This window comes from Sciurus vulgaris (genome assembly GCF_902686455.1).
Source record: "Sciurus vulgaris genome assembly, chromosome: 1".
Lineage (NCBI taxonomy): Eukaryota > Metazoa > Chordata > Mammalia > Rodentia > Sciuridae > Sciurus > Sciurus vulgaris.
The window spans coordinates 40,972,211-40,996,920 of NC_136461.1; the positions used below are offsets into that span (position 1 = coordinate 40,972,211).

General features: G+C 35.6%; 1 protein-coding gene across 15 annotated transcripts in view; it reads left to right on the forward strand.

Annotated features, from left to right (window-relative positions):
* OSBPL9 (oxysterol binding protein like 9) overlaps positions 1 to 24,710 on the forward strand; it is a gene marked incomplete at its 5' end in the record, with an annotated part of 149,489 nt that overhangs the window by 76,476 nt on the left and 48,303 nt on the right. For 10 of the 15 annotated variants that reach the window (XR_013766296.1, XR_013766297.1, XR_013766298.1 and 7 more), the window contains one exon: positions 19,824 to 19,892. The exons of 4 other annotated variants lie outside the window; for them this stretch is intronic. Coding sequence is in view for 3 of the 11 variants with exons in the window: in XM_079154409.1 (XP_079010535.1) it covers positions 19,824 to 19,892 (69 nt within the window). Of the gene's footprint in view, positions 1 to 9,818; positions 9,981 to 19,823; positions 19,893 to 24,710 lie in introns of those variants that run through there. One more of the 15 variants, XM_079154413.1, reaches the window with a different exon arrangement.

Genomic DNA, 24,710 nt, shown 5'->3' on the forward strand with positions numbered 1-24,710 from the left:
TTCCTTTTTTATCGCCTTAGGTAGGACTTAGAATACAGTGTTGAAAAGGAGTAGTGAGAGGAGACATCCTTCTTTTGTTTTGATCTTAGAAGGAAAACTTTTGAATTCTTACCATTAAGTTTGGTGTTAGCTCTAGTTTTGTTTGGTTGGTTGTCCCTGCTGCCAACACACATAGTACTGAAGCTTGGAGCCAGAGACACTTCATCATTGAGCCACATCCCCAGCCTTTTTATTTTTTATTTTGAGACAAGGTCTTACTTGGTTGCTGTGACTGGCCTTGAACTTGTGATCCTCCTGCCTTAGCCTCTAGAGTCACTGGGATTACAGGGTTTTTTTGGTAGATATTTTTTCATCATGTTTTGGGAAGTTCCCTTTTCCTCCTAATTTACTGAGAGTGTTTATCATGAATGGGTGTTGGATTTTGTCAAATGTTTTTCTATATCTACTGACATGATCTTCTAATTTTTCTTCTTTCACCTGTTTATATGACAGATCATATTTATTTATTTTTTAATATTGTATCAGTTTTGTACACCTGTGATAAATGCCATTTAGTTGTGAATATTTCTTTTTTTTACATTGTTGAATTCCAATTGGTAATATTTTGTTGAGGATGACTATTCATGACAGATACTAGTTTGTAGTTTTCTTTGGCTAGTTTGGGTATTAGGATAATGCTGGCCTCATGAGTTAGAAAGTATTTCTTTTGCTTCTGTCTTCTAGAAGATATGATAGAGAATTGGTATAATTTTTTTAATATATGGTTGTTTATTTGTTTCTCCAATAGGAATAACTTGTTCCCCACATGCAGCATTGAATTCTTTTTTTTAATATATTTTTATTGTAAACAAATGGGATACATGTTGTTTCTGTTTGTACATGGAGTAATAGCATACCATTTGCATAATCATACATTTACATAGGGTAATGATGTTTGATTCAGAGAATTGGTAAAATTTCTTTATTAAACATTTGGTAGAATTCACTAGTGAATCCACGTGGGCCTGGTGCTTTCTGTTTTGGAAGATTATTAGTTATTCAATTGCTTTGACCAGTGTAGACCTGTTCAGATTTTCTCTTTATTCTTGTATGCATTTTGGCAGATTGTGTCTTACAATAAAATTGGTCCATTTTATTTAGGTATTTAACTTGTGAATATAGAATTGTTATAGTATATTCATTTTTTTATCCTTTTGATGTCCATGAGATCTGTTATGATGTCCCCTTTCATTTCTGAAATTAGTAATTTGTATTTTCTTTCTTTTTTTCTTTTACTTACCCTGTTCAGAAACTTATAAATTTTATCAGTGTTTTCAAAAAACCACTTTTTGGTTTTTGTTGCTTTTTATATTGATTTCCTGTTTTCAGTTTCACTGATTTCTACTTTAATTTTTATTATTTTTTCTTCTGCTTACTTTGGATTTAATTTTCTTATCTTTCTCTAATCTCATAAGGTAGAAACTCAGATGACTGATTTTAGATCATTCTTCTTTTCTGATATTTGCCTTCAATGCTATAAATTTCCATCTGAGTACTGCTTTCACTGTACTGCACAAGTATAATAAGTTGTGCCTTTCATTTTCATTTAGTTCAAAATACTTTTTGGTTTCTCTTGGGATTTCTTCTTTGCCCCAGGTATTATTTGAAAGGGTATTGTTTAATCTCCTCGTGTTTGGGATCTTCTTGCTGTCTTTCCATTATTGATTATTTTAGTTTAATTCTGTTACAGTCTGAGAGTAGACATTGTATGATTTCTACTTCTTCAATTTGTTTATATGTGTTTTATGGCTTGGAATATAGTAAATATTGATGAATAGTCCCTGTGAGTTTGAGGGGAATGTGTATTTTGCTGTTGGAGGAAGTAGTTAATAGATGTCCTGTATCTAGTCAATTAATGGTGGTATTGAGTTCATCGTCCTTATTGGTTTTCCACCTGGTGAATCTGCCCATTTCTGATAGAGCAATATTTAAGTCCCCAACTACGATAATAGATTCATTTATTTCTCCATGTAATTATATTAGTTTTTGCTCTGTGTATTTTGATGCTCTGTTATTAGGCATACACATATTAAGAATTGTGATGATGTGTTCTAGACATACTGACACCTTCATCATTATGTTATGGCCCTGTTTATGACTGATAAGTTTCCTCTCTGGGAAGTGAACTATGTGTAAAATTAATGTAGCTACTTCCAGTTTCCTTTGGTTGGTGTTAACCTGGAATATCTTTTGCTATCCATTTCTTTTTAATCTGAGTGTGTATATTTCATACTTTAAAATTTTTTTTTAAATTTTATTTTTTGCAGGGAGTGGGCAGTGATGCTGAGAATCAAACCCAGGGCTTCACACATGTGAGGCAAACCCTGAGCTACGTCTCCAGCCCAGCTCCCAAGAGGCCTTTATTTATTTATTTTTTCCTCCTCCAAGATGGGGGAATCCCTGTGTTGCAGTCTCAGTTGCCTGTCTCAGCCTCCCAAGTGCTAGTACTTATGACATATGCCACCACACCTGGCATGTCTTTATAGTTAAAGTAAGTTTCTTATAGATATCATATAGTTGAGTCTTGTAGTTTTGATCTACTCTGATAATTTTTGTATTTTAATTGGTGCAGTTACATCACTGGCATCAACTACATCATTACTGATATAGTTGAATTAACATGTACTATATTTGTTACTGTTTTCTACTGAATGTCCTTATTCTTTGTTTCTGTTTTTGTCTTCCACTCTTTTTTTCCCCCCTGCATTTTGTGGTTTTAATTGGGTGTTCTATATTATTTTGTTTTCTTTTTCTAGTGTATCAGCTGTACTTTTTTTTTTTTTAATTTTTTTCATCGGTTGCCCTAGAATTTGCAATATATATGTACAACTAATTCAAGTTCAGTTTCAAATAATACTATATTGCTTCAGGTAATATATTTTAGAATAACACAATAATCTCAATTCTTCCCTTCCATCCCTTGTATCATTGCCATCATTCATTTCACTTATGCAAAGGAGTACTTAATCATACATACATATCAAATACATTGTTACAGTTTTGAAACTATTATCTATTAGATCAAAGAAAAACAAAAACTTTTATTTTACCTTCACATATTCCTTCTCTGATATTCTTTCTTTATGTAGATTTGAGCTTCTGATAATTTTCCTATTCTCTGTAGAATTTCTTTTAATATTTATTTTAAGACAAGTCTACTGACAACAAATTTTCTCAAGTTTTGATCAGAGTAAGTCTTTTTTTAAACATATATATATTTTAGTTGTCAATGATCTTTTATTTATTTGTATGTGGTGCTGAAAGTCGAACCCAGGTCCTCACACATGCCAGGCAAGTGCTCTACCACTGAGCCACAACTCCAGCCCTCCAAATAAGTCTTTATTCTTCACTTTTGAAGGATAATTTTGCAGGGTATAGAATTCTAGTTTTCTTTTTCTTAAATCCCTCAATACTTTAAATATTTCATTCCGTTCTCTTTTTTCTAGTATTGTTTCTGTTTTTGTTTGTTTATTATAATTTATAGAGAGTCCTCTATGTTCTCACATAGTTTTTTTTTAATTTTTAAATTATTTTTTTTTATGTTTTACAGACTGCATTTTGATTCATTATACACAAATGGCGTACATCATTTCATTTCTATGGTTGTACACAAAGAAGAGTCATACCATGTGTGTGATCATACATGTACATAGAGTAATGATGTCTGTCTCATTCCACCATTTTTCATCCCCCCCCCCCCCCATTTACTTCTACATGATCTAAAGTTCCTCCATTCTTCTCTCACTCCCCACGCTAGTATTGTTTCTGTGGAGAAGTTGGATGTAATCCTACTTTTGCTCCTCTGCAAGTAGGCTCCCCTCCCCCAAATTCTTTCAGGATTTTTTTCTTTGAAAATGATGTGTGTAGTTGTAATTCTTTTGGCATAATCCTGCTTGGTGTTTTCTAGGCTGCTTTGACTTGTGTCTCATGTTAATTTGCCGAAATTCTCAGTCATTCTTGTTTCAAAAATTTCTTTTATTCTTTTTTTCATTTCTTCTTCTGGTATTCCCATTATGCATGTTATAACTTTTATACAGTCTTTCTCCAATTCTGTTATTTTCCCCTTTTGGACTTTCCAAGTTTTTGAGGTATTTAATGAGATATCCTCAAATTAGGAGATATTTCCTCAACTGTGTCCAGTCTGCTATATGAGTCTATCAAAGGCATTCTTCATTTCTGTTATGGTGTTCTTTTTTTTTTTAATAAAGCAGTTTTTTTTTTAATACTTTCATTTTTCTAATCGTTTTTATGTGGTGCTGAGGATTGAATCCAGTGCCTCACACGTGCTAGGCAAGCTTTTTACCACTGAGCTACACCCAGCCCCATGTTATGGTGTTCTTTATCTCTAGCATTTCTTTTTGATTCTTTCTTAGCATTTCCATATCTCAACTTAAATTGCCCATCTGTTCTTGCATGCTACTTTGTCAGTTAGAGTATTTATCAGTTAATTGCAGTTGTTTTTAATTTCTCATTTTATTATTCCAACATCCCTGCCACGTCTGAGTCTAGTTTTAATGTCTCTTCAAGCTTTTTTTTCCTTTTTAATGTTTCTTATAATTTTTTCTTGATAACCAAATGCAATATATTTAGTAAAAGGAATTGCTATAAAAGGGTTTCTAGTAATGTGGTAAGGTGTGTGTGGTGAAGTATTTTGTAGTCCTGTGATTGGGTCTTAGTCATTTAGTTAACTTTGCGAACTTCATATGTGCTTCTTAAGTCCTTAACCTACTCTTCCCTTCCATAGGTAGGACAGGATGGCTAGAGAGGATTGGAATTGAGTGTTTACCTTCTCCCACATGGAAGCCTAGAGGAGAGGCAAGAGGGAATTTTACTCTAATTAATAACAATTGTGATGACAGTGTAGAACTCCTGAAGGTAAAACTCATAACCTGAAGGCCCAATCCCAAGACTAGGCCTTCTAGAGTTTACATCTCTTAGATTTGTCTACACTGAGCTTCCAGCATTTGTAAATTATAGATCAGATTTCCCTATCTCATGCTGGTTACCATGGAGGTTGCTATTTGTGGGTTCTCCTCATGTAAGTTGTGATTCTGTGTATTTGCTTCTTGGTCTTCTAATTTGGAGGGCAGCAGTTTGGTGACTGTGCTTTTCTTATAGATCTAAGAATTGTTGATTTTCAGTTTGTTTAACATTTTACTTGTTAGGGTAGAAGGCTGATATCCAGGCCTCTTTCATGCCAGACTGAAAACTCAAAACTTCACTTGATTTGAATTTTTAAAAAAATTTGCTTCTTTTTTTCCTTCTGTTGCTACCAAAAGTATTTTGTCATCTATATCTGAGATGACAGAACAGAATGTGATTCCTAGTTAAACACTTTTGGGGCTTTCTAGCAGAAGTAATAGTTTTTAAAGTAATGTGAATTTAAAATTTAAAATTTTGACTTTTTTCCTATATTATTTTTTATACTTAATGATCATATTCTGTTTTTTTTCCCTCCTAAACAACCACAAAAGTAGTCCTTTAATTTAGTCATGTAATTGTGTTGTTATGTAGTTCAAGGATAAGTGCTGTTTTAGTCAGCTTTTTGCTGCCTTGACTAAAAGACCTGATGAGAGCAACATAGAGGAGGAAAAGTTTATTTTGAGGCTCACAATTTCAGAGGTCCCAATCCATAGAATGGCCAACTCCAGTCCTCAGGACTCAAGGAAAGGGAGGACATCATTGCAGAAGCGAGGAAAGCAGCTAGAAACATAATACTAGGAAGCATACTAGGGATATAAAAGACCTAGGCCCTGAAGTTGGAAGATCCTTGAGAGAAAGAGCTCTGTTCCATAAGGACAAAATATATACCCCAAAGGCACACCCTACCTGCCTACAGTACAAGCCAGTAAATCCCTATCAGTGGATTGGTGCTAAGTTGAGACTTTCATAGCCCAATGATTTCACTTCTAAACTTTCTTGCATTGTCTCACACATGAGCTTCTGGGGGACACCTCATATCTAAACTGTAACAAGTGTTGTCTTCTGATTCATAGGTTGAAAATTACTTGTCATAAGTGGGTTTTAGTAATTGGTCACTTGACTCTATTTTGAAACAGCTTATAGATTACTTTAACAATACTTGAGTTGCCAAATTTGGTTGCACCTTTTTGGCACAAAAACATTGCTATATGTTGTAATTACTTTTCATTTTAAATGCTCCATCTTTTATGCATACTGACTTTACATTAGGAAAATGAGAATTGCATGTCTGTAACTAATAAACATTTATAGTATTCAACTGTGGACGCATGGACTTTAGATTGGAGCTGGGACCTCTTTAAATATTTTATTATAGCAGGGTTTTTATACTGAGAAAAACTCAGTATTATTGTTAGGAGACAGTCATAGATCATATTCCCTATTGCCATTAACATTTGTCTGTAAATAAGAAAAACTAATGATAATTGGCCTCTTTAAATTTTTACTAGAACTTTAAATATTTACACTATACTCTCAAAAGTGACAATGCATTAGATTTTGAAACTGCTAACCCCTTGTGATGGTGATTAGAGATTGGAGGATTTTTTTTTTTTTTTTAAATCTTACACTTTGCTCGGTACTATTAAATACAATGTCCTTGGTAACCCATGGTCTTTCTAATTGGGAAGATGTAAGCATATGAAAGAACTGGTAAGCAAGAATTATATAAATAAGCATTATGTTTCTTACAAGGTCAAGCAGTACAGTACATAGAATCAGAGATGTAGATGACTTCTTTTTCTTCTTTTTTCTTAAAATTCCAGCTTAGAGAACCAACCGTTGGATCAGCTATTGTGGAATTAGGTCCCTAGACTACCCAAGTACAACATAAACTGTTAGAAAGGCACATATTAAAGGAAAATTTAAAAGGATATAGACACCTTGTTCATCTGGCAAAATGATTGTATTTCTTTCTCTATCACTGTTAATCATTTGATATAAATGCTTATTTTTAGAATAAAAATAGGCAATTCATTGTGGAACAGTAATATCTTTCAGGCATTCTACTAAGTACTTACAATGTTGAACTAAATCAGACAGGATCTCAGTTCATTAAACTTATTAAACTTAAGATAAACATTAATAAAAAAATAACAAGTAGAAAACAGAGTGGTTGTCTTGATTGACGTCAGAGGGGACATGAGGGAAGTTTTGAAATGATGAATGACATGACTCTTTTTTTGGGGGGAGGGGAGTACTGTGATTGAACCCAGAGGCCCTTTACCATTGAACTACATTCCCAGCCCTTTTTATTTTTATTTTGAGACAGGGCTTTGCTAAGTTACTGAGTACCTCACTGAATTGATGAGGCTGGCTTGGAACCTAGTGATCCTCCTGCTTCAGCCTCCTGAGTCACTAGGATCACAGGCATCTGCCACTCACTGTGCCCAGCTCAATTTCTTAATTACGGTCTATATGTGGGTGCATACCTTTGTCAGAACATTTGAGTTGTACATTTAAAATGGATACATTTTTATCATGTGTAAATTATCACTCATTAAGGTTGATTAAAAACCTCAGCTAAATGTAGAATTATAGTTCTGATAAGATTCACAAGAGTTACATGGTCTGACAACATATAATTGGAAGAATTGACATGGGCAGATAGAGTGAAAAAGACATTATTACCTCATGTACGTATATGACTGCATGACTGATGTGATCCTACATTATGTATAATCAGAAAAATGAGACATTACACTCATTTATGTATGATCTATCAAAATGTATAAATGCATTCTACTGTAATGTACAACTAATTAGAACAAATTTAAACATTTTTTATAAATTTAGCCACCAGGCTATTTAAAAAAAAAAAAAGGATAATGCCATGGTTTTCAAAATGGCAGTGCCATTTTGGATTCTAATTAATGAAGAATGAGGGTTCTGGTTGCTTTCAGTTCTCACAAACACTTGCTATTGTCTTTTTACCTTTAGTCATCCTGGGGTTGTATAGTGTTGCATTTCCCTGATGGCTAATGATATTGTTTATGTGTTTATTGGTCATTTATGTATTTACTTTTGTGAAGTGTTGGTTCAAATTTTCTGCTCATGTTTTATTGGGTTTTGTCTTTTTATTGTTTTGTAAGAAACCTGAAAAGAAAAAAAAAAAAAGAAACCTGTATATAGTCTGGATATAAACCTTGGTTTTGCATGCAAATATAGCAAATGTTGTCTCCTAACGGGGGGGGGGGGGGGGAATTGACATGGGCAAGGCGAGGAGTAGAAGTTCATTAAGTGAAGAGTGGACTTGGGAGTCAGAGAGAGGGATATAAAAGACCTAGGCCCTGAAGTTGGAAGATCCTTGACAAATTAAAGAATCTTGAAAAAGGCTTTGTGTGGAAGGTAGAAAATAGGGGAAGGCAAGGTGAAGGAGAGATAGGGCATAGGTAGGGCTAAACCTTGCAGGTCTTTGTTCAGTACTGAGTTATATTCTATGCACTGTGGAAACTCCTCGAAGTTTTTTAATTGGTGGTGAGGTGAGTGATGAGGCTGCCGAAATTGATTATGGAACTAGTCTGGCTATTTTGTGTTGAGAACCGGAGGAGCTAGGGTAGATTCGAGAAGACTTTAGTGAGGAGATCCTTCCAAGAGGCCAGGATCGGTAATAGGGTGGTGCTGATGGGGAGAGGGAGAATTGAAGGTGTATTTTAGGAGAAAAAAATGACAGAACTCGGTAATGTGGAAAGTGGGACTACTAGGTTTATGGTTTGTTTAGGTGTTAGGGTGGATGGTAGTGATTTCAATTACAGAGAGGTAGGTAGCACTGGGGAAATACCAGGCTTTTAAAAGAGCTGGTAAGGGAAGAAGAGTGCACTGGGTATTGGACATTTTGAACCAATTTATACAAAGACGATATCTTTAACACCGAGTATAGCTTATGTTTTCGGCTAGCACTTACTGAGCTCTTTATGCAGTATTGTGCTACGTGTTGTAAGGGGTACCAGCAGAACTACAGAAATCCAAAAAAAATTGGATGTTTCAGAATTTAGTAGAGGCCTAGGAGAAGTATAAATAACCACAGAGAACAACGGTATGAACAGAAAAGGAGATTGTCCTCCAGATCAGAAGTTAATCATTTATGTCCCTATGTCCCTGATTTTCCTGCATTTTGGATGTTTCTCTGTCGAGGTCGTCTAAGCCCAAACTTTAGATGTAATTTTAAGTTACGCCATCTGGATTTCTGAAGAATCTTCACAAGCCACCTACATTCCTTATGGAGCCAAGGCACAACAGCAGGCCCACGGAAGCCTCACCGATTAATAAAATTAAACAGGCACCCCGAGCTTTTGTTTATTGATATGCTGTAGTATTTCTTCTCTTCTCTCCCGCCTTCCTCCACTCCCACGCGACACAAACAACTTTCAGGAAGCAAGCAAAATCATTATCAAGATGAAACTTCTGGGCCCAGGCTCCATAGTTGCTGCCTATAGCTGTCAAAATGCTGGGGTGCGTATAGGCTGTGACCTGGTCCTTCTCACTCGCCACCCAAGTGGGCGCCGGGTTCCCACGAACTACAGCCTCCCTTTCCGGGTGCGCCGCGCATTCCTCAGCGGCGCCCGGCCCCCTCGCGGAGGCAGCCGGTTCAAGCAGCAGCCGCCCGCCCTCCCGCCAGGACCCACTCACTCCTGCCTCTCCACGCCAAAACTGGCCTAACCGCCAATCGTCAGCCGCTCACCTCCCCTCCAGCAGGTGACCCATGGCCAATCGCCAGGGGTCTCTTTGCCAGGAGCCGGCAGGGCCAGCCAATCAGGGCGGTCCCTAGGCCGCGGTGCGGGCGGGGCGGAGGTACGCGGTGTCCCGGGGGACTGGCTGAGGCTTTGGACCGCCTGCACTGCCGCCGGGGATCTGGTCGAGGGGATAGAAGAGGGGTGCGCAGGAGCAGCCCCCGCTCCCGCCCCAGGAGGCACCGAGGGCGGGGGCCTCAGCGAATGGCTTTCTTGCTGGCCGCTTGCGGAGTGAGTAGACCCCGAGGGTCTGGGAGAGGGGCTGCTCCCCCCCCCCCCCCCGAGTCCCCGGGGTCCCTGCTGTCTGCCCCGGCAAGGCCGGAGGCGCCAATGTCGTGCTCCCCCTGCTTCCTTCCCGCTGCCCTTTGGGGTGAGTAGGACGACGTGGCTGCCCAGGCCCCTCTTCCTGGGGAGTTCTCACTTCCTCAGCAGTGATGGGTAGAAGGAAGGTCTTTGGCCTCCACACCCGGCTTTGGAGAGAATCGTTCTTTTCCTTTTCTTTTTTTAAAAATCATTTTTGTGGAATTCGTTTTTCTTTTAGAAAGCTGACTCAGAGTGTAATTTTAAACATAAAAGTTTTCTTTTCATGGAAAAGCTTAAATTTGACCAGTTACCCAGTAATAGAATCTACAGTTGCAAACCAATTATTATTTTTTGATGTTTTACTTTTGAACTACTCTTGCTTGACCCGGTATTTTTGTGTATAATTATGGATGCTATTTTTTGTACGTTTATGGGGAGGGAGGTTGTTTTGTGTTTTTTGGGTATCTGTTGCAAGTATATTGAAAACTTTGGTATAGTTTTATGCGGTTCACCGAACAACTTGAAGGGTAGGTTTGGGGTTTCAGCCTACCTTAGTTATAGAAATTTGCCTATATTAATAGACTCGGAAGCATTTTTGAATTATGCCCTTTTTTGTTGACATTCATACTCTATGCTTCACAGCTATTTTTATCTTGAAAGATTGAACAAGAGAAATTCTTGCTAATTTGAAGTAACTTTTGGTTTTGTTGATCAAACTGTTTAGCTGTGTTAAGGAAATTAAAGACAAATGAAGTAATTATTTACTCGCATCTCAGTGGGGAAGCTGGGAGGTATTTTCAGTTTTAAGAGCTTTTTGCAGTGAATTTTAAAGTTGGAATTCTCAATTATTTGTGAATTTTCTCTCAGGACATTGCTTATATTAAACTAAGTAAGTGATACAGCCCCTTAACGACTAGTATCATCATCTCTGATTTACTTCTACTTAGAAAAAAAAATTAATACTTTATGTTTGGTGCAGCCTGGCAAGAGACTCTTAAGTAAAAATGCCACATTTCCTTTCCTAATCTTGGGAAGTTGTTATGGATGCTGTTGTTTGTATGTATATGGGGGGAGGTGGTTTTATGCATCACTAAAAATCGAGTTTCTAGTCTGAGAACTTAAATGAAAAACAAGAAAGACAAGAAGCTTTGTTTCTTAAGAAAGCTGTTTCCAAAATGTCCCGTTTGTTTTGTACAGGAATGACATACTTAAAGGTCCCTTTAGTAAATTAGAGGCTTTAAAGACCATTGGTCACATCCATTTAGTATTTCCAAAGTTCTGGATGGTATGTGTTTTTCTAATATGAAGAGGTTGTATTCAGTAATAATTCACCCAACCATTCCCAATTGATTTGAAGATCAGCAGGGAATTTAGTTGAGTGTGAATTTGGTCCAGCCAGGAAAGAGTATTGCGGTATCACCATGTTCTGCTGGTTAGAAAATCAGGCAATTGTATGGTTTACATGCTATTGATTGATAAAGACAATGATGACAAGAAAACAATTTATAATCATGCTTTTATTCTACAAAGCAAATACTAAGGTGTCTCCTTAGATATGTTTAGTTTGTCAATATCTAAATACTGTAGACTGATAACTGATATTTATGCTGATGATTTTGATATAAAGGAAACATTTTCATGATTACTATGTACTTATTAAAATTGTATTTTGTAACATTGTCAATAAAAGTTTAAGCAAAGATTGTTAGACTTGGAAAAAATAGTTCTTAGACTGAAAATATATTAAGCAAGTAGTCCCATTTAAATATTTTGATGAATTGTGAAGTTCAACCATGCAGAGTCAAATAGTCTTTTAGAACTATTTTCCATCTTTGTTTTCTGTGACCAGTCACCAGGTTCTGTTTGCCTTGGTTATGTCTTTTTTCCTAGATGATAAAGCTTTAATTTGTTCCTTCATCCTCTCTCACCTAGACTTTTGGAAAAATCTTCTGACGAGTCTTTTAGTGTACTTTCCCCACCCATCCTTTTTATTAAAAAACAAACCTGAATGAGTAATTGCCATGCTTAAAAGTGTTTTGATTCCCTGTTGTTGAAGTCCGGCTGCTTCACATGTCCTTGGAGGCCCTTCACAATCTGGTCCCAATTTCTCTCTTTTGGGTCTATTTTTTCACACAGCCTTTCCCTGTTGCTGGTTTTCCTGATTGTATCTCAGGTGGTAGGTCTTCAGGTTTTCCTCATCATATGGGCATCTGTGCTGTCTTCCTTCAGAGTGAGAGTACTCTTGTCCTTTCACTACAGTATTTTGTTCATGTCCCTCTATTACAGCCTTCACTAAGTTGTATTATAATTTTCTTGTTCAAATGTCTGATTCTTGCATTAGGTTCTGATTTCCTAGAGATCAAAGGTTCTTACTCATCTTTGTATCCCCAGGGCCTTGTCCCTAATCCAGTGCTTGGTTTTGCTGGAACAGAAAGGTGTGATGATACCACTGCTCACCTGTCATAAGGGTCACCCCTGACACCCCTAAAACAGAAGACAGATTATCAAGAGAAAAGCCTAACAGATTTGTTTAAGTTTTACATGTTGGGAGAGCCTTCACAGTGAATACCTAAACTTTTTGTTTAGGTGAAGAATAGACAACTGTGTAGAATGTGGTTGAACAAAAAGGTGTATGACCTAATGTAATAAGTTGAATGAGTGAAACCCAGCAAAGGCCTGTCGAGTCATATTATTCTCTGCCTCAGAATAATGTTCCTTCATCCTTGGTGATGGGGCAGGACCCTTTCCAAAATGAGGGTCAGAAGATTTCTTTGTGCGTAGTGTCTACACACAAAGGCGGGAGTATATTTCTAGGTGTCATAGCTGGCTTTGGGAGAGAGGTTCTAGTTTCTCGGCCAGCCTTGTGAGAGAAAGTATAGCAGGAAAAAAAAAGGCAGAAGTTTAGAAAGAGACTTTGTTTCTGAGACCCTTCCAGTGTCCTACAGTTGAAAGATCCATATTTTGGGATTTTTTTTGAGTTCCAGTAGCACATAGTAGGTGTTTTAACAAATGCTTGTTAGGTGACCAAAATATGAGAAATAATACCATAAATATGCAAATTTTTAACTCAGTTGTACTGACTCAGTTTTTCCCTGTGAGTTAATAATGTCACTAAATTCCCTGGTTGCCACCAGACTGGAAAGACAGGGGGACTGAAGGTTTCAGAAACAGTGTTATAAGTGGTGGGCAGATTATAAATATCCCTCGCCCTCAAATCTGTATGTCCTCTAATATAGTTGGAATAATGCTAAGATCTAGCACAGTTTGGTTCTGGTGTGCTGGTTAATATCACAGGAAAAAGCTTGCTGATGGTGAGAGAATTCAAGGCAGTTACTTGGAAGGCATGGCCATAATAATCATTCAATAAATATTTGTGTCATGAATGAGTGGTAATGGTTCATCTGGTTTCTGCATGCATGTGCTTGAGAGAGTGAGTGCACTAATCCCTCCTATCTTAAAGTTCATTTATTTCTGGAGGCACCTTTTAGAACATGGCTTCATTACTGTGTTGACTGAGGAACTTATTATTTTTTTTTTTTCTAAATTGTGCCACTTCAACCAAGTTTTATTCTGCTTACCCTATTATTTCTTTGCATTCTCTGCGTTCCAGAGAATGTTTTAAAATCTGATTGCTTTAGGCTTTCTCTCTTAGTTTCTAGGTTACACTATATAGTGGTTGGCTTGAGTTTTAACAATTCTTTGTCATACCAACGAGGATGTAGTTGCAATTGGAACCAATAAGTTCTCACTGTCTATTTAAATGAAAATAATTTTATTTTCAAAGATGAATAAGTAAACTCCAGAGGTATTTACTCTCTGGGTGAATAAGTTGTTTACCTGGAGATATTGTTTTCGCAGAATCCTGGAAGTGGAAGAGATCTTAAATGTTCAAGTTCAGAATTCAGTCTCTGCCTTTTTTTTTTTTCCCTTTACAATATTGGATAAGAGTCTCTCAGAAGCCAAATGATTTGTTCAAGGTCACACAGGAGGGGCCTTCCTTATTAGGACTTAAGCCTAGATGATGTTGGTTTTGTGTCAAGGTGCTACTCTGGTGAATCTCCCATCCATTACTTCTTAAATCCCAGTACTTTTTCCAGTTCAGTACTAATTTTGATTTCCTTCAAAGTCAGCATCCAGATCTGAAAAATACCATCTTATATGTCTTTAAGAGAATGTTGTTCCTCATTTGATCTTGTGATTTTTTTAACCTCTCTCTCTTTGAGGTTATATATCCTTCAGTCTAGGAGTATATCTTTTCTGGTTATTCTCTACTTTCTTACAAATTTGTTTTCTGCTCTTTGTTCTTCTCCAAGAGTCTGAACTTCACAGCCTGTATCACGTGGGGTTCTTTGTCCTCAGGGTTCTGTTTGGGTTTAGTCAATGGGTGGCAGCAACAGAAGATGGAAGATATATATATAAAAAAAGAGAACCTTTGTAGTATTTATTCCCCCTGCTCCTTCTCTGCTTGATGCAGTTTTAGCAGTGATTGTCCTACAGCTGTAGTGTCCACTGAGTAGCTCCTCCTGTGATTGGCCCACGGTAACATTATTCCTTGCTCCTTCAGGATAGGAGTAGTAAAGGCTTCCTGCTGCTCCCTTATTCTTGGGGTCCTCAGCATCCCTTGTTTCCTTAGCCCTTCACTCACTTCTATAAACAGTCACTTTATTAAAGAAATGTTCAAACACCTCATCAGTTAGTGCTGTTTCCTGCCATGGCCCACTGCTATTATATTCTTCCCCTTGTCTCTCCAAGTCCTGCACTCTCAAATGTTACCTCTCAGAAATCTTTCTTATCCTTATAACTTTCTCCTTTAAATCTTCTAATGCCTTTCTCTTATTTATTTTACCTTGCTCAAATTAGTTATTTGTAGACGGATGTGTCTGCTTCACCTTGGCATCCCCCAATGAAAAAAGTAACTATTGTAACGCTGAATTGTACACCCAGAGTAGTATGTGTAAAAATGTGCTCCTAAGATTTGGCAAGAGAATGAGCTTTTAGAGGGATGAGAATGTCATTGCCTGATCTTCTTTCTCATTGTATTGCCATTTATTTCTATATCTTTTCTCTAATTTTTTTTTCTTAAAATCTTTGTTAGCCTTAAAAAATGCAGCGTTCATACTTGTGATATAGTAAATCTTTTATAATAACTAAATGAATGATTTGTGATTTTTTTCATGAATACTTTGGTTTATAATCTCCAAGAACTTCTGGTTCTTTGATGCCTTTTTTTTTTTTTTTTTTTTGGTATGGGGAATTGAACTTAGGGGCACTCAACCACTGAGCCACATCCTCAGCCCTATTTTGTATTTTATTTACAGACAGGGTCTCACTGAGTTACTTAGTGCCTCACTGTTGCTGAGGCTGGCTTTGAGTCGCTGGGATTATAGGTGTGTGGGACTAGGTCTGGCTCCTTGAAACTTTTTTTGTTTAAATAGTAATAGGGAGCTGAGGTTGTAGGTCAGTGATAAAGCACTTCCCTAACATGTGTGAGGCCTTGGGTTCAATCCCCAGTACCACACATACACACAAAACAAAGAAACAAAAAAAACGAAAACCTAACAGGCATATTGAGGTCATTCACAGATTTTTGTTGTTGTTGTCGAATATTTGCTGTAAAGCAAGCACTAACCTAAGGAATACAGTAGGACCAGAACAGAACAAAGTCCTAGTCTCATGAACTTTTATATTCTAGTCCTGTTTCCAGACCATCTTGATAGGTTTCTGACAATATTTAAACTAAATCAGGGTACTTTATATACACGTTTAATAACTTTAGCAAAAATGTGCCTGTGTTTCTTTCTGACATTCGTTGGCAGCTAAAATCAGCTATATGGACAGCTTTGGCATATGTAATTTTAAGGGATAAAGTGCCAGAACAATTGTAGAACCACCTGTTCTTTTCAGTTCAGGATTGTTTTTGTTTTGATTATGTGAAATATAAGCCTTATTTTAGTCAGACTCCTTTGTCATGTTAGCTCTCCTTTGGCATTAATTTGTCGATTTTTACATTTGCCATATAAGAGAGATCCAGTCTTGTTAGATAAATCAGGTTTTGTTTTGGAAAATACAATTCTGTAGTTATTTCAAGACCTGAACTAACTACTAAAATACTCAGTTTAAAGATTTTCATGTTTAATTTCTCCTAGTTATACATAGAATAGATTTCCTAAAAACTTTCCTGAAACATTTATATTTGATAGATGGTTAAAAATAGACTCTCTAAAGTGTTTTAATGACTGTTAATCTGAGGTTGGGGAAGATTTTTTTGTTTTTAATCCCACTCAGTTTAATTCAGATACAAGAATGATATGAGAAAGATTTTGCAAATAGCCTGATTAGCTAAAGTGTCTCAGAAGAAACACTTTGGTTGATTGCCAAATACCACATGGTCAGAACAGTACTTTGTTAGGTGGTATGATGTAGTAGATGTTTTTGTTCTTCTCGAGATTGCTTTCTTGAATGTTGAGTCATGCTCATGTTGGCAGGAAGGGTGTGGAAAAGAAGTTAGGTATTATGCTTTGTTTCACGAGCCATTTTTCTTCCCAGCATTTAATTTATTTCAATTTAGTGGTGATTGCTGAGTTTTAAGTACTTTTTTACTACCTTGTGCTTTACCTTTAAATGATGTTATTACTGGGGCTTTAGCTCAGTGATAGATCACTTGCCTGGAATGCCTGAATTTTTTTATACTATATTTTATTTTGCTTGGAAAGGTATCTGAGCAGTGTCAGTATTGCCACATTTATTCCTTTAACAGGAAAATGTATACTTACAAAGAAGTTGGGCAACATGAATATATATAGCAGTAGAAACTAAGAGTCTCTTAAATGTCCTCAGTCCTCAGTCCCACTGCTCTGGAGTAAACAGTATTTCATGTTTTGGTTCATGTGTTTTATTTCAGGATATGTGTGTGTGTGTGTGTGTGTGTGTGTGTGTGTGTGTGTGTAAACCTTTTAAAAATGCATCTTCTAGTATTTAACTAAAATAGCTTTCTAAAAATGCAGCTTTAATATTACTTGTGTCTCTAGTATTATGTAAGCACTCAGTTATTATCAATTGACTTGAATTCTGGAATTTTTTATTTCTATAGTTTGCTTTTTGCATTCAGAGACTGTAAACTCATGTTTTATTTTAGTTTTTTTTTTTCTTTAAAGGTAATTTGCTGCATCTGAATACTTGGAATCTTAATGATTTTCATGATATTTATATACTGAAAATGCTATAATTACATCTTATGATAGAGGGTGACCAGGTAATTTATTGTTTAAATGGGGGCACTTTTGAGAGTGGAGGAGGCTGCTAATAATGTCTAATAAGTAGGCATAAAGATTGTCTTAGGCAAATGTGTGTGGTCATCCTATGTATAGATTTCAGGTTTTTGTTTGTTTTGTTTATTTAATTGGTTTTTATACAGTCTTATTGAATAGATTAGGAGAATCTTAAAAAACAAAACAAAACAAAACAAAACAAAAAACCAGAAGAAGCTACCAGTGATTTCCATAGAGGAAAATGCTACAAATCTCAGAATTCTGTTGTTCAGTTGCTTGAGCAACCAAATCATTTTATAGAGTCAATGCTGATTTTTGTTTCCTAAGTCAAAGGGTTACATAAGAGTTTCAGCAATAGATGAAGAGTTAAGAGTTGTGCTGAGACTTGGTTATGATTGAAATTCATGAATTTTAGCGCTGGTATTTGTATCTCACTTCTGTCTGGCAAAGCAACCTTTTTCTATCACAATTCTAAGTGAGCAATTCAGATTTGTTTAGTAGATTTTTTTTTTTTAAACGGGGGATTGAACACAGGGGCACTCAACCACTGAGCCACATCCCCTGCCCTATTTTGTATTTTATTTAGAGAAAGGGTCTCACTGAGTTGCTTAGCACCTCACCACTGCCGAGGCTGGTTTTGAACTCTTGATCCTCCTGCCTAGGCCTCCCATGCCACTGGGATTACAGGTGTGTGCCTCTGTGCCCAGTTGTTTAGTAGGTTTTTTAAAAAATAGAAATAGCTATCTATAAACTGTTTTCTTTGTAAATTTAAATCAAAAAGCAATTCTAGGTTTTCAAGGGTTGATACTCTTAAGGAAAAATAGACTTTCTTTACACTGTTTGTCATTTTCCAAGGTAATAATTAAATACAATTTACTTTTGTGGTTTAGGTAAAATAACCAGTACTTTTCTGTATTGGATTCTTTTTTCTCATCTAATTTTGTTTCACCACTCGTTTTCTCTGTTGCTCATAACCTTATTTTATTACTATCATCTGTTATCTTCTTTAGCGTTCATCAACTTACTGTTTCATTTCCTATTTAAGGAGATGCTAAATACAATTTAACTTATGCTTTTATCCTTTTCTTGATTGTATATCTCTGAAAAATTGCATGTGGTTTACAGTACTGTCTGATTATTATCTCTCTTTTTTTTGAAGTTCAACTGATATCCTTCATGACTTCTATATGTCAGACACTGTGTAGAGTTTGGGATTTTAGTGGTGAATACAGGTTATCTGAGGCTCAAAATTATAAAGGATAGTAGAATACCTATTATTGTATTACTTTACACATATTTTTCATATTCCATTTATCCAGAAACCTTGAATAATTTGTTATTATATCATCTTATTGAGAAAAAGGAGAAAGAGAAAGTGACTTGGCTAGATCACACAGGTAATTTATTAGGAAGTTGCAGATTCCTAATGCAAACTAGATCAATCCTTAAAGCTTGTGCTCATTTTGCTATATCAGACTACTTGAGGCAATTTTCAAGTTACATTTTAGAACCCTTATACAAACCCTTTTGTAATTTAATAGAAAAGTATAATGTATTTGAAGCCAGAGGACTAGGTTAGAATCCCTGTTTTTAAAAAAATTCCAACTGGAAGCTTTGAGTAATAAGCAGTATCTGTCTACTATGTTGTGATGATGGAAGGAGAAAGTGCAAAGAGTATAGCAGGATGTCTCATACTCTGAAAATTTCAAATATATCTTAACTATCCATGGTGAATCCATGGTGTTAGAACTGCTCACTCAGCTATGGGAAATTTTAGAGCTCACCTTTTAGGGCATTCTTGGAAAACCTGGCAGTTGTTGGTAATATACCTAGAGCTACTCTATTGATAATAGAGGATTTAATTTGAAGCCTGGATTATCAGGACACTGATTTACATGGAAAGTACTTTCCTGAAGGTACTGTGGAGAAAAAGATTTAATACTAGGCTCAATTTTATGCATATTTTAAAATTCTAATCTTCATTCCAAATGAATTGATAGTTGAGTATTAATCTTTAGTATTAAAATTAGGTAGAAATTCTTTCCCTCAGAATTTCTCTGTATGTGTAATTCCTGTTTTTCCTTTAGCCAAAGTAGATAAATCTTAGGGATAAATAGGGATTATAAATATTTCAAAATGTTCAGTTATCCAGGGGAATCATCTATTAGCAAGCCTCACTTAAAATCGTGGTATTATTAATAGCTTTGATTTTTTTTTTAACAGATTTTTTTCATCATTAAACCAACTTTTAAGCCATCTGATAGGGCGACCTCATGGTATCATTTCTTTAAAAATTTGATTTGCTAACTTAAATTTTGAAGGGATAGAAAAGCTATTAAGTTTGGCATATGGTATGTTTGTTTTTAACTTGTCACTTGCTGCTTATGTACCTACTTTTCCTCTGTATAGTTACAGATTTTCTCTTATTCCTTTACTTGATTATTGATTTCAGACTCACAGCATGGTAACTTTCTATTCTCTCTTTTCCTTACCTTTATGGAAGATCAGTACTACACTTGCTTTTTTCCAGTCTTCTGGTATCTCTCCAGTTCTTGAATTTTCAAAAATAATTGTAAGTGATTCAATTGTAAGTATACCCTATACTTCTTTCATTGGATGAAAGCTTATTTGTGATGCATGTCATCTCAAATTGCTAATTGTTAACAGAAACTTTACAAATAACTTACATTTTAATCAAAATGATATTCTTGTAAAGTTATCACTAAATATAGGGTATGTTTTTGCTAACTTTAAGAAATCATCTACTTTTGTCCATATCCATGTCATTTGTTTTTTTACTGGGGTTGTTTTCTGTGGTATTTTTCATTTGTTGAATTTTTAAGCTGTTTTTTTTTTTTCTTTTATAGTTCTACTACTGACAACTTACCCTGTTTTCTTGTTATTCTAATGTTTCTGTGAGACTTACAGTATTTTCCTTCCTCTTTTTGCAACATATTTTTATCATATACAATTTTGTCCTGTTTAAGAGAAAGTACTGCGCATAGGGTACTTAGTCCTTTTAAGTTTTTACTGAGAAGTAAAATTTGATATGAACACTTGCACTCATTAAATTTTATTTATTTATTTATTTATTGATACTGGGTATTGATCGCAGGGGCCCTTTACCACTGAGCTACATCTCCAGGTTTTTTTTTTGTTTGTTTTTTGAGATGGGTCTTGTTAAGTTGCTGAGACTGGCCTTGAATGTGTGTCATCCTCCTGCCTCAGCCTCCCTAATAGCTGGGATTAGTGAGGTGCACCATGGCAGCTTGCTTGTGAAATTCTTTTTACAATATTATTACTAAGCCTTCCTGTTGTTACACAAGTTACCCATAAATTTCTTAATTTCCTGATTCTGATCTCAAGAAGACCCTAAACCACCTTTGACCATGTTTACCTCCAATGTTCATTTCTCTTCCTCTGTCAGCAGGAATTACTTAAAAAGCTTTTACTGCCTGACTCAAAAGTTGTTTCCTGTGCAGTTTTACTAAGGGAGTGTCCACAGTAGCTACTTCCCTTGCAGTACCTTTTTTTTTTTAAAGTATACAGTTGATATAGTGTTTAATGTCCCACGTAAAGTAGTTAACAGGAATTGGTTTAATTTTAATTATTTGTTATCTTTTAAGTCCTTTCTGAGAAAAATGGTTCCTCGTAAATTGTGCTTAATGTGTGTTTCTCTTTTTCTCTCTGTATGTTAAACTGGATGCATAGATCATGACTGATAAAGAATTACCTGTTATTCATCTTGACTATGTATTTATTTTAGCTTTCTTTATTAGCAAAGTACTCTTGAAAGCTAGAGACTTTTCCTTTTAGCATACTTACTACATAAATGGTTTTTTTCTTTACATATATTTCTAATTTTTATGGTTCAATTGAAATTTAATTTCTATGGAAATTTCTCTAGTTCAGTTTCTTGTTATATGAAGAAAACCTGTATTTTTTTCCTATAATTGCTGTGTTTAAACTTTAAGTGAATCCCTACAGAAATTTTCACGTTGTAGACCATGACACAAATTAGGGAGCAGAAACCTCTTTCTTTGGTCCTGCTTATCAACAGTAACATAATCACTTCAGTTACTGCTGAAGGACATGGATAGAGTAGAAAAGGAAGGAGGGAACAGAGAAAGGGAAAGAGAATTAGAACAGAAAGGCAAGAGAAACTAGGAAGAAGGGGTCATGGAAGATGGTATTGTGGCATTGGTAGTTGCCTGTTGCTGCAGCCATTGCCACCTACATTCAGTTAACACTGAGTTAGCATTGGAGAACACAGTAATGAATGAATGGCACAATACCTGCCCTTCTTATAATCCTCAGAGAAGTCAACCATTAAGTGTAACCATAAAATGTGACCAGTGTTAGATAGGGTACATGCAGAGTGTTAAAATGTGTGCCTGCTTAACTATCAGACTCCTTTTTCTCAAGAAGTATGTAGTATGTAGTCACATAGTCCTTCCCTGTTCTCAGTTCTTTTCAGAGAAAGACAGAACACCCTCAGTGTGATAAACGACTGTATTAGTCCTATTCAAAAACAAAACTCCATTGAAAAGGATTAGTATGACTAAGTGTAGTGCCTCAGTGTTCTTAATGTTGAATGGAAAGAGGAACAGATAATACAAGACAGTTCTTATGAAATAGTCTCTATCATCTCCAGAGATACTCAAATGAAGACTAGATGACTCAAAGACATTATAAAAGTAACTTCCGTGAATGGGAAGTTGGAGTAGGTGACTGATGTATAATGAAACTTGTGATACTTTTCCCTAGTATATTCTTACTAGAGAAAACAGTTTAATTAGTGTAAATTTTGTACATAAAGTTTATATGTGTTATTTGATCGATTGTGGATGGGTTAACTTATAGATTTTGTGAGTACATGCAATATTTATGGATGTTAGGCCAGTTCTGAGATTTTGTGCTGATAATTGTTATAAAACTTCCCATTGTATATTACCTAAATAAAAATGGTTTGGTGAGTAGATCTTTGATATGGATGTTGTGAAGCATGTGGTTTACTCCTAAGGTAAAAGAAAGTTATGGAAGACTATTCAGATGCAAGACTGAGAGGAGAGCCAAATGAGGTTCTAATGATTCTAGCAACATCAAAGGGTCATTTTTAAAGAATTAATTTAGATGGGGTTCAGATTGAGGTAATTTAAATCTGTTTCTATTTATTCCTGGAAGATTTTTAATCCAATAGTGATTTGTACAATAGGATATGTTAATTAGACTTTTATAGGGTATTTCTAAATGACTTCAGAAGGGAAGAGCCTTAAAGTTCCTATTTCTTCTCTCATGTAGATGCTTCACCTTTTATTCACTTATGAATGTGTTGTTGACCTTTTAAAGGATTTAGCAAGAATGATGTATTTAGCTGATTTTAACTGGGTCTTGGTAGTTAAATTATTGATAATTATGTTATAATATTCTATGAAACAAAACAAAAGCCAGACCAAGCATTCCATCTAATTTTTCTGTGGTATGATAACATGGAAAGAAAATAGCTCCCTTTTACTGTAGTAGCTATGAAATGTTATTTATTTATCCTTGCTTTTCTACATCTCTATTGTACTCTAAAAATCAAATGTTTCTAGTAGGAAGTTCTTTAGATTATCTTTTTTGAAAAAATGAATATCTTTAACCACATTTTATAAATATATCTGGATCGTCTGTACATTATTTATTACAATTTTTGTTCTTACACTTTGTTTTTTAATATATAATATCACTTAAATACTGGTTCAAGCATTTTTTTTTTACATGTATGTGAAAAAACAAGTAGGCAGATTTATCACCTTTGAAAATCAATTAGAAGATTTTTCCCCCCCCCACCATGTTCTTAACAGGACTTAGTAAAATTCTAAATTTTGGTTTAGAATTCGAATTTTAGTTTGAGAATGACAACAATAGCAAGAGTAATAATTGCTTGTGTTGGCTGTCATTTTCTTTGGCAGATGTAGAAGTTGCCGGACTAATATTAGGAGGAGGAGGTGGTAAGAAGACAAGGTTAGAGAGCCATGGTACCTTGTTAGGGACTGAACTGAAATTAGAAATTAGGTTTGCCAATCCACCTTCTTTTCTATAAGGCTTTACAATCTCAGTGTGTTTTGAGATAATGGATGTGAAATGCTTTAATAATAATAATAATGGAAGTGTTATATGTGCAAAGATGAGGTATTGCTGTCATATAAACTTTAGCCTCATTTTACTAACATGGGGAATGTGAAAATGAGCATATGCTTTGGCCAAAGGCAGGGAAGATAAGAAAAGGTCAACTTTGAGATAGGTGTACTGAGCTGCTACTGTATTTCACCCATTTAAGTATACAGTTATGTGGTTGGGATTGGTGGGGTTGGACTCTATTTATTTATTTTTGGGGGGGATCCTGGGGATTAAACTCAGAAGTGCTCTACCATTGAGCTACTGGAGGTACTATAACCCCAGTCCTTTTTTTTTTTTTTTTTTTTTTTTTAATTTGGAGACAGGGCCTCATTAAGTTGCTGAGGCTGGCCTGGAACTTGTGATCCTCCTGCCTCAGCCCTGAAGTCCTTGGGATTACAGGCATGTGCTGCCAAGCCTGGCTTGTGTGTGTTAGGATTCTGGCGGTAGTATAGTTCCTTATTCCTTATTCCCCTGTTTAACTACATGACAACTGGACATGCGTATTTGGTAAGCTGGTAATTTTATTTTCTCCAGCTGTTTTGTTTTTTTACACCTAGGATTGAAGGGTTTTTCAGTCAGAGATGATTAAGAACTCAATTTCTTTTGAGTGAAGTTAAATTGTAGGAATCCTATGCTCTCCTGGAACTTAGTTTATGTGACAAAAAGGAGGACATACCATGGCTGAATTTTTAAACTGAGAAATAAGTGGGTCTTCTAAATAAATAAACATTTATACCATGTCCAGAGTGTAGTGTTCGTGCCAAGGGCGAAAGTAAGTAGGGAACTTGAAGAGGAGAGAAGTTTTGTCACTTTCATTTAGAAAGGGGCATGTTAGAAGAGGTGAGAATTTTAAGGTTCTTTTGTTTGTTTGTTTGTTTTTTTACTGGAATAACCTTTAAAATTTTTTTTAGTTGTAGATAGACACAATACCTTTATTTTATTTATTTATTTATATTATTTTATTTATTTTTTTGTGGTGCTAAGGATGGAACCCAGTGCCTCACATGTGCTAGGCAAGGACTCAACCACAGAGTGTTAGCCTTAGCCCCTAAAGTTCTGTTTTTAAAAAAGTAGACAGGAGAAAAACTGCATAGCTGATATAGAAGGTTAAGGAATGGGAAAACTAAACAGAATATGAAGTTCAGATTAAGGGAATATAGGAATGAACTGAACAAAAAAAAATAGGAATATAGTATTCTGTGTAGTTTTTATGTTTCTTTAGATAATT